A 10,729-nucleotide genomic window follows, 5' to 3' on the forward strand; every position below is an offset into this window, starting at 1 on the left:
CCCGGAAAAGCGACAGCTCCGAGGGGCGGGATAGAGAAATTCCGCGCCCGGGCAGTTCTTGGCGGGCCCCTACCTCGGGCTGCTGGGGAGCCGCAGGCGCGGAGGCGCCGGGCGGGAGCGCGGCAGGTTCCGCAGCAGCCTCGCGTCCCGCAACTCTGTCTTGTATCCAGTCTAGTAATCGTGAGCAGTTTCTGAAGCGGGATAAAGGAGTGACAAACGGGTGCCAGTAATCACAGCAACAACGGGATGGCAAGTTCGAGTTCACATACATTAGCTCTAAATACTTAATTACTATTCATCTTTTATAAGCAGCCAAGTAGTGTGCCAGACGTGATTAGGTGTTGCTTTTGGCTATAAGCCGAATCAGTGTCTCCTCTCAGGACATGAAACCCTACGTAACTAGGAGGAAGCTTTGTGGAGGCACAAGCTTCTCATCCTTTCATGTCCCTGCAAGCATTACTGCAATGACTCCCGAGGAACTGAAGTCCCGAGAAACGAGAGACTTGTTTTCTCTGAACATCTTTTCATTTGTATTCTCTTCTCTCCTTGTGTTTCCTCTCGCAATAAATGCGATGAATTTTTCTCTTCCGTCACGACATTTCAAATAACGCCGTCGAAAGAAAGAAGCACCTAAAGTACAGGGTTTCGGAGCTTTTTGAGCTCGGTTGCATCAAAGCAAACGACACTGTAGCCACGAAGACGCCTGCAGAGGACAGCCCTCTCCAGACCTCTGTTCCAGCGAGAGCCCCGCATTGTCCTAGAGAACTCTGCCCTTACCCGCCTTTTTGAATAATCTCAGTTTCATAATGACCCTTTTTGTGGAGGGTGTAGAACACAGGACTGCCTTGCACGGCAGCACATTATGCACGTGAATATATAACATAAGCTCTTGAACCAAGGTCGGATCTTCGAGAACACCAATCCCGTTTACAAAGTGGCAGAATGCGTCCCGCATGCAGTGCTTCATACTGCGGCCCTTGTCCCATCCCCGGTTTGGAGCAGACCAACGGCTGCCCTGCTTGGGGGAGACAGTCCCCACCAAGACTTGGCTCCGCGGCAGGCACGTGCGGCGCTCGCCTGGCTTCTGCCTGTGGGACACTTTACCCGCGGCGCCCGGCGCCCCGAGAAGCCTCACTGCGTTTTCCACTGACACATTGCACGGGAATCTACACAACATAAGAGCTAAATAACACCGATGCAGAAAGTGCACGTGTTCTTCCCGTCGGAAAAGAAAACAAACAAACAAAATTGTTTTCCTCTCTCGAAATTAGCTCGTTTTCTTAAATAAATTTCCCACGAATTAACAAAGTTAGGATTCTACTCAAGCTTTTAGAGCAGATTCCCCCCCCCCCGTCTGTCTTCCGCCTCGTGTCTCCCAGGTAAAGCAAACCTTTTTTTTTTCTTTCTTTCATTTTTTTTCATTTTTTTTCTTTTTTTTCCTTCTCCCCCCTCATAATGTCCCTTGGCAGAATTTGCCGGTGGTAACTGTGTCTTCAGGATGTTGTTTCACTTGTTAATGTATGCTGTAGGAGAAAAAAAAAATCGCCCAGGACAAAAGGAGAAAGAAAATGAAAAGGAAAATACTCGGTTTATACCTCCCACAGTTCTTCCCCCCATGCCCACTGCATTCTATTGTTGCTTTTTAACTTGTGTGGACTGTAATAGCAAGACAGAAGAACTTTTGTTAAAAGGATATTTACTATAATGAAAATATATAACGGCAAGGCAGGAATATTTACTTAGCTATTTGTTTTCTTCAGCTCTCTGCCACAGCTTCTCATCTCTTTATTTACTTTAGCCTTAAAAAATCCACTTCGAGTTGGAGAAAGTTTTCCTGGGACTTTCTGCATGGTCTCGGAACATCGTTGACGGTCAGTCGAGCACTGTGAGCGTTGACCTTGAGCTCTCGGGTCAAGGGATGATGCTGGCTGCTCCTTCACTCCTTCACTCCCTGTTGCACGGAGACCTTGGGGACCGCGACCTGGGACGAGCTCTCCGACCTACTTCATCTGCGACCTAAAGTGGAATATGGGCCGAGTAGCTGTGAGACCAGAGTAAAGCTTTATAGTTTAATACTTGTGTGTAAGGTAGCCCTGAAAGGCATTGTCTAATCATTAGCCCGGGTAGTGTACAGAGGGACTGTGGGGCAGGGCCCAGGTGAGACACGCTGTGTTCGTGTCCCTCTCTGCTCTCGGGTGATATTTCACGAAGAATCAGGGTTGAACACGCAGGTAAGAGGCCTTATACTTGTGTATACAGACTGAGTGGAAAGAACAGTCCAGGCTGAGCGGCAGCTGTGCTGCCAGGAGACCTTCGGAGGGGCAGCCTGGGCAGTGTGGTAGCGTCAGTGGGGAGGATCAGACAGCAGGACGGGCAGCGCCGGCGGGCAGCATAGAGAGGGTGGGCAGCACCCACGGCCACGCTGCTCACTGCTGCATCTATTCCGCCAGGTGGCGCCGCTGCGCCTGCCGCCGCAGCGGTGCCATCGCTCCACGGCCTCGTCATGCCAGAAAGTGCCTTCGGGCAGTGCCGCTCCCGCTGCGCCTACTGGGACAAACTGTCCATGCCCTCGCACGCCCCGGGACCTGCTGCCGCAGCCCTTGCGCTTCCGTGGATAGCCCGTCCGCGCTGCGCGCCTCCCCTAGCTGCCGTTGGCAGCCTCACTCGCGGTTATAGGAGAGGAAGATATCCCGTCCCAAGCAGGCTGAGTGGTTCAAAAGCTGGCAGAGATGTTTTTGCATGATTTAATACTAAATTAAGTTAAATTAAGTTACGTGACCTCTTTTTCCCGAGTAAGATTTAATACACGGACACTGAAATATTCTTTGATGCCTCGAGTAATAACTTTGAAGGTAAACATGAAAAGAAGTTTGGCCATGGGCCTAAATGGCTATTTAAATTTACAATAACAACTAAATAAACAGCGCCTAACAGAAACTTGAATATTTCAGCGGTCTCTGGAACTTCCTGCCCCTTTGCCCACTAATGTGCTGGAGGTTCTTTAGGCTGAGCTGTTGGTTTTGAAGATCTATAAACATATGCTGAAGGATTTTTAGGCTGTGCTATTGCCTTTGAAAAAAAACCCTACCAACCAAACCCAAAAAATAAACAACCCCCCTCTGTAAACCAAACCAAAAAGCAGCCAACGAAACAAACAAAAAAACCCCAAACCAAATAAACCCAAACCCAACAACAAAAATAGCACCCAAACAACAACAGTAAGAAACCCCAAACCACACACAACAAAACCCCAAACCAAACACCCAACCCTACCAGTGCAGTAACTGGGAATATATATAAACATATATAAACAATTTCATGGGAATATAAATACCAGAAAACTAATAACAGGGTTGATAATTTGGGGTGAACTGACTGCATGGAGGGGAGCTTTGCTATCTCACATCTACTTAGTGGAAGATTATTAATATAATTTATAACACGTTATTTTCCTGGCATAGGAATCCAGCTATATAAATTGTACATAACCCAAACTATCAGTATTTTTCAAAAGGTGTAAAATAACACCGTGACTCTAATAAGGTTAATTTACAAACGTGCTTGCCTGTAGCTTATTTTTGTCACATTGGACTTTTCGAATAATCTTTTCCATCCGCTCCGAATAGCACACAAATCGTTCTCTCCTTTTCCGAGCTTCAGCAACATTCCTTTAGACCAAAGTCTAAAGTTGTGCCGCTGCTGGTTGTGTACACACACGGGTGCCTGGGCGATGTGACTTCTCGGCAGCGGTTCCCAAGCATAGGGGAAGAAGCTCGCTCTGTTACAGCCCGAAAGAAAACAGACGAGGGCGCCAAACGACAGCAATAAACCCGGCCGCAGGCTTCCGCCCGCCCCGCTGGCCAGGCTACCGGGCCGCCGGTGCTGTGAAGCCGGGCGCGGCGCGGGTTGCAAGACCCAGGCAAGGCTGCTTGCCCCTCGGCACGCCGGGCGGGGCGGTGTTGCTGCTGCCTGCGCCCCCTTCCTCCCACCCCCCCCGGCCTCGGCCCCTCTCGGTAAGACTCGAGCACGATCTCGAGTGAGGGCAGCGCGGAGCGTCCGTGCCCGGCCCGGCCAGGGACCCCGTACGAGCTCTCCGATTTGCGCCCCACTCTGCGTCTCTCCGCATCGACCCGTTACGCCACCGCGCCCGCAGGCAAGGAAAAGTTGATATTTACTTTTGTCTGATTTTGGGACTGTAAAACGCAGGACACCACACTGCAGTCTAAATTCACATTTCAAAGGGCTGACATAAAACGCTTGTTAATGGAAGGCTGGATTTTGCAAACAACACCTAGAATGTTTCCTAAATATTTGGTATAATGTTTAGGGAGACTTTAACACGTTATTAAAAAAATCTGTCAACTATCCCATTTTAGAGCTATGAGTCATGAGCAGGAGCACAAGAATTTAGGACATGTGTATGATTAGCAGGAATAGCTCTCCTCGCAAAAAAATCAATCCCATGTTTAATCACAGGAAACATTGGTGTGTTTCTTCGGGCGATGAAACTCACGTTCTCAGGGTCTAAATATTAAGTGATGTCGGTGAAAAAAAAACAAACACGGCAAGAATAAAGGCTGGGCAGCTGTCGAAGCGCACTCCAGAAATGCTAACGACAAAGGATTTATCTTCGTTTAAATGGTTGCCATCAGCGTCATTATTACTAGCAAAGTTATCACTGAAGGGAGACTTTCCGACATTCCCGTCCTCCGAGCGCAACAGCCCGTGTCCCCTGCAGCGCGGAAACGCTGTGCCCCGCGGAACCCGGCGCAGAGCGGAGAGATGAGCTAACTGAGCCACAGGTAACTTTGGAGAGAGTGCTAGAGGTAATATCTCTGCTATCTCGAAGCCTGTAGGCAACAAACTCCCATATGTTATTGTTTTGATTATAAAAAAATAAAATTTAAATGCTTAAACGTTATTGGAGGTGGGGAGGGCAAAAGGAGAGGGTTGGAGAGAAATCCGCTGGAAGGACGAAATCACACGGCCGCAAAGTGTTTTAAATCACGAAGACATCTAATGTCCTTCGGTTATTTCCGCCCCCATCACACCGTACAACAGTCAGTATTGCCCCAGAGGGGAGAAAAATTGCAGGCTAGATTCATTGATAAGTAGGATTCTAGAAAGTAAAATGAGGTAATATTTAAATACAATGCGTCCTTAAGGACTCAACGAAGAAAAACATATTTAAATTGTGAAATATCAGATTATAACATTAATTTTTTTTAGCCTCCAGGCAACTGCACTCGAATCGGTGCACGCCGGCAGCACCTGTCTTATCAAGTCTGGGCATAAGGTTCGAGAGTGTGAGGGGTTGCTTGGGGGTGTCAGTATAAATTACTAAATAAAAATGTTAATGTTGTCTGGAAATAAGAAGGAAAAGTAAAGGGATAGCAGCGTCAAAAAGTTCTTGGTCTTCTGGTCCTCGTCCAGCATTTTATCACGTTGAGATCTAAAATCGGTCTCAGAAATGATAAGAAAAGCATTATCTAATATTTAGCATGTAGTTCTGTCCGAGAACAAATGAGAAAGAAGCTGCATCATTAGGACCTAAAAGGCAACAAAACAAAAATCAGAGCATAATGATGCACCTAAATGAAGGGGGAAATGTTGCACAGCTCATTTTATTAATCAGACTGTCAATTCCACCCCAGAGGCCAAACCCCAGAGCAATTCAAGCAAGATCTGATCAAGCTAAGGACAAGAGCTTTACTCCTCACTTCTTGTCTTTCTTTCTTTCCACCTGGATATATTTGTCTGCTCTGAAGCCGCCTTCATTATCCACTGACAGGAGCTTGTATTTATTTGCTTATAAACCTGTTACAATAAATGATTATTCGAACAGCGTCATTCGTACCTTAATGACGAGCACCACTTTTTGATGAATGACATTTCGGGCTAGAAAGGATGTATGGGTCATTTTGACCAGTCATTCTCTCGCTTTGGCATCCCACAATTTTTACGCCTCCCTCAAAAAGAGATAATAATATTTAGAGACACTTGCCGGGCTGAATGTGAATTAGCCCCTGCTGCAGCTCATCATTAGTACAGGACCAGCCCTGCAACTTTGACATTTTTTATAAAGCTGAGATGATGGAAAGAATAAGAAAAGAGATGATCCTGATGGAGAGAGGGCTGCACAGCCCTACAGCTGGCAAAAGGCTCTCAAATTTGTCAGACTCAGCTGGAAATGCGGTGCTGGAGGCCCTTGAAAATTCTCCGCACAGTGGTCGCCTCAGCCCGAGACTGACTGCCGCCTCCCTGCACAGCGCTATAGGGGACATCTCCGCCAAAAGCAAATTTGAAATAGACACTTTATTCAACCTTCAGCATCCCAACAGTGAAAGCACCGTCTCCCCCGAAATACCACCGTCGGAAAGCAGGAAGAAAATCAACCTTTATTCCGAAGTTGCTCAAGAGGCAGATATGAACAGTGATGTGGAGGTGGGCTGCTCCGCGCTCCGCTCTCCAGCCAGCTTGACTACCTCCCAGCTGAAGGAAAACAGTAACAAAGGTAACTCTTCCTTTATGCTATCCACATAAGTCCTGCACTTTGCCAATCGACTTTAAAACTAAAGCAAACCTATTGCCACCACCAAAGTTACTCGTCTCTGCACTGGCGCTCTCTCTTCTGTGAAGACAGAGCTCCAGGTTGTAAAATATGATTGCGATTACTGTGCTATCCTGATAGCCAAAACACTCTGCCCGGGCAGTTTCTCTGCGGGTGAGTGCGTGTGTGCATGCCCAAATACATTGGTATGTAGATATATAATCAGAATACATGTGGGCACAAATATTCACCCACCTATATTTAGGGAAGCTTTCTCCTTATTTTTCTTCACTCTCTTGGAGCTCTCTGCGTCTCTCTAGCTGTATATATGTGTATATGCATACATAGTTCAGACTACAGAGAGCAAGAGAGGAATGAGAGGAAATTGTCCATATTTGTCTTGTCCATGTGTGTCCTTCACTGTGTATATGCATCGTGCCGTCTGTGTCCACCTTGGGGTAACTGGGCATTGTTCACTTTTCCTCTGCTTGCAACAGTGGGTTTAAAACAGCCTCGTTCCCTTCCCCATGCTTTGCGGGGCATGGCGATGGAACGTGGTTATTACTATAATTGGGGAGGGGGAGCCAGGTGAGCTGTACATTTGTAAAGGGCCACAGTACATGACTTTTTGCCAAATGCTCCAGAGAAAGGAAGGGATCCTCGACGTAACGATGGAGGGGAAAGAAAAAAAAGAAAAAAAAAAAGCTTTTATGGCTGCTCTTATTTCGTTCGTCTCAAACGAAATTAAGAACCGCAGCCGACCGGGACAAGGCTAGCGCCGAGTCCGGCCTCCTCGTAGCCGGCAGAGCCGCGTCGAGCTCCGGCCTTGCCTTCGCCCCCTCTCTCCGGGACTCAGCTGCCCTGCCATCATCAAACCTGCCCCGTTCACGGGGAACGACGCGGTTATGAAGTGACTCGGAAAATTGCCCCCTAAAACCAGCCCCCCAAAATTCAGCGTTATCGATTCTGTAGCGACAGAGATTTGCAAGGTCGACAGCTGGCCTTGAGGACAGGCGGGCAGGGCTCGTTGCTACCGGGTGGATTTGGGGGGGGGAGGGGGGGGACCCGCTCCTGCCCGCTATTACCCCTGTGCGCTCGCCCCGCAGGCTACGCGGAGAGCAGCCCGGCGCCCAGCACCCCCACCGCCGCCCCCACCGCCCCCATCGGCAGCCTGCACAGCAGTGGCGGGACGCTGGGAGGCTCGGCTGCGGGGGCCGACCAGGTGCGTCGGTACCGCACCGCCTTCACCCGCGAACAGATCGCCCGGCTGGAGAAGGAGTTCTACCGTGAGAACTACGTGTCGCGGCCGCGGCGCTGCGAGCTGGCCGCCGCCCTCAACCTGCCCGAGACCACCATCAAGGTATGCAGCGTCCCGCGCACCCGGCTCGCCCGGCCCCAGCACAGCGCCGCGGAGCTCGGCTTCCTCGAGCTTGCTGCTGACCTGGCTCCGAGGCTACAGGACTCGCCGGGCCCTTTGCTGCGATCAGCCCTTGTGTCCGTTTGCTTCTTCGCACAAAACATATAATTATTAAAAAAACCCCACTCTTTTTATCGCCCTAGATAAAATAAACGCAGCCATTGTACATGCAGGGATGAACGCGTCGGTATTGTAAAGACATAGTCCGGTGGGGAGGGGACGGATGGCACGCGGGAAAAGCCTTTATTCAGATAGAAGGGATCCCCTCCGCGCCGAGCGGGATCGTGCCGACCGCGATCGTGCCGACCGCGCCCTTCGGGCAAGGCTCCGGACAGGAGTCACTGACAAGCGACGTGACATTGGCGTAGCCACAGGCATCGCCGCGTTAGCAGTGGGTGTCGGTGGGTGCCCTCCGGTGCTGGCGGCGGGAGCGGGTGCGGCGGGCCTTGGAGCTGAGGCCGCATGTGCTTGTCTCTCCGCGCAGGTGTGGTTCCAGAACCGGCGGATGAAGGACAAACGGCAGCGCCTGGCCATGTCCTGGCCCCACCCGGCCGACCCCAGCTTCTATACCTACATGATGACCCACGCAGCAGCGACAGGCAGCCTGCCCTATCCCTTCCACTCTCACGTCCCGCTCCACTACTACCCGCACGTCGGAGTCACCGCTGCCGCCGCCGCAGCTGCCGCCTCGGGGGCCGCCGCCGCGCCCTTCGCCACCTCCATTCGCCCGCTGGACACTTTCCGCGCTCTCTCGCACCCCTACTCCCGCCCCGAGCTGCTCTGTAGCTTCCGACACCCAGGCCTCTACCAGACGCCGGCCGCTGCCGGCCTCAACAGTAGCGCGGCCGCCTCGGCGGCAGCGGCTGCTGCGGCAGCGGCGGCGGCGGGCTCGGGGCCGCCTGGGGCCTCGGCGCCTTGCTCCTGCCTCAGCTGCCACAGCAGCCAGACAGCGGCGGCAGCGGCAGCGGCGGCCTCGGCACTGGGATCACGGGGCTCCTCCGCCGCCGACTTCCCATGCACGGCAGCGGGGCAGCGCTCTGAGAGCGGCTTTCTGCCTTACTCGGCCGCCGTGCTCAGCAAGGCCGCCGTCGCCTCGCCGGACCAGAGGGAAGAGGCACCGCTCACTAGATAACTATTCCGGCCCGGGCCCGGGGGCAGGGGGGCGTTTTTCTACGGGGTGGGGGGGTGTCGTGGGGAGAGGCCAAAAAGTTCCATCTATTTTTTTATTGCTGACCTCCCCGCCGCGGTGGGACAAGGATCTTGCGCCTCCGCGGGGGTAGCCCCGCCGTGCGCTGCCGGTCGCCGCCGGCTCCGCAGGGCTGCAGGCGGCCGGGCTGGCGAGCACGGGGAGCGGGAGACAGCGGAAGGGAATGCATTTGTGACTTTTTGTTTGTTTGTTTTAATTTGATGATTATTATTATTTCTGCTTGAGTTCGACTAGATAGGAATTATCTCGCCTATTTCTGTAGTACAAGAGGTAGGGCCAGTAACAGAAAGGGAAGAGATTGACAGGATGGGGAGAGGCATTTTTTAAGCTCACGATTTCTAACTACCATAATTCACTCTATCTGGGAAATACTTGAATCTCTTTAGGTGTAAACTGTTGTCCTGAAACATTTACCTTTCAGACACTTTTCTAAATTTAATTCTTTTTCGTAGCGTCTTTTCCACTTCTCTGTAAAACGGCTCTTGGATTTATTTCTCACGCATCTCCATTGCGCCTTTGCCTCTGAAAAGCCACCACTGGGTAACTGAGACTTGCTACACCAAACCACTGCTACTGGAGGGACTTCCTTGAACTTGAAGAAAGGCACATCAAAACCCACCAGTGTTACTGCCGTGTCAATTTTGATGCTAATAATGTGCAGATTATGACGAAAATTGCCAATCATGTTCTCTGATGGACCTCCTTTGAATGTGGAATTGGAAAAAAGTTCCCCGCACAGAGACCTGCTGTCAAGTACTAACAACCCGCTAAGGGAAGTCATTAGAAGAGACAGATAAGAGACTTGGTACATAAAACATTGTTCTTGGTGCATAGAATGTATGTTATTTAATGTTATCTGTGTTACCTGAAGTGATTTCGCACAAGAAAGCCACTTTCTTATCATCTCAATTGCCAATTTTCATTTTGGTAACTTGGACGCCCCGGGTAGACTTTTCTCTGTTAAGTTGATATTCCACCAATGTGAAGAGCCTCATTAAATCAAACCCAGATATTTCCATAATGCTCCCTACAGAGCCACTTCACTCTTCACATAATGAGATTTTTCTGAAGAGTTGAAGCCCTCATCTAACTTGCTATTGCTTGTTCAGGCCCTGGGTGAATGTGAATACAATCACACAAGCACACTCTAGCAAAAGGGGGGGGGGGGAGGGGGGGAGGAAATCAACAAAACTCTATTATATATTTCGAGTAAGTGTCCTGAAATACTTCTATTTTTAAGACACTGGATTTTTTCATATTCTAATGATGAACTTTCAGGAAATGTTTTTAAATGCTATGCTGTTTTGTTCAGTGAACATAAATCGTATGCTTTGGGGTTATTTTGTTTTGTCGTGGTTTGTTTTGTTTTGTTTTTCTCCAATGGGACAGATTTCTTGGGCGGGGCGTAGGGAAGAGCAAAGGAGAAATATCCCCAGGCTTCTGGAGAGGATCCTGACAACACATGTTGTCTGGGTACAGAACTTTTAAGCACGTAACTCACAAATTTGTCATTTTGTAAAGAACGAATAAGAAGACTACTTATGTAAAAATATCG

At 50.0% G+C, this 10,729-nt stretch overlaps 1 protein-coding gene across 1 annotated transcript; it reads left to right on the forward strand.

The window, feature by feature from the left end:
• Window positions 1-6,090: 6,090 nt before the first annotated feature.
• Window positions 6,091-9,099, forward strand: EVX2 (even-skipped homeobox 2). The gene is made up of 3 exons (XM_054168499.1): window positions 6,091-6,514; window positions 7,657-7,910; window positions 8,452-9,099. Exons 1-3 carry the CDS (start codon window positions 6,091-6,093, stop codon window positions 9,097-9,099), a joined length of 1,326 nt encoding a protein of 441 aa, XP_054024474.1.
• The last annotated feature ends 1,630 nt before the right edge of the window (window positions 9,100-10,729 follow it).

The sequence above is a fragment of the Dryobates pubescens genome, chromosome 2 (assembly GCF_014839835.1).
Source record: "Dryobates pubescens isolate bDryPub1 chromosome 2, bDryPub1.pri, whole genome shotgun sequence".
In the NCBI taxonomy this organism is placed as follows: domain Eukaryota; kingdom Metazoa; phylum Chordata; class Aves; order Piciformes; family Picidae; genus Dryobates; species Dryobates pubescens.

Excerpts from the sequence above, each read along its gene's own strand:
- EVX2 (XM_054168499.1), top strand. The coding sequence starts at position 6,091 with ATGATGGAAAGAATAAGAAAAGAGATGATCCTGATGGAGAGAGGGCTG. Across the intron at positions 6,515-7,656 it reads GAAGGAAAACAGTAACAAAG|GCTACGCGGAGAGCAGCCCG; the intron begins GTAACTCTTCCT and ends CTCGCCCCGCAG. Across the intron at positions 7,911-8,451 it reads TGCCCGAGACCACCATCAAG|GTGTGGTTCCAGAACCGGCG; the intron begins GTATGCAGCGTC and ends CTCTCCGCGCAG.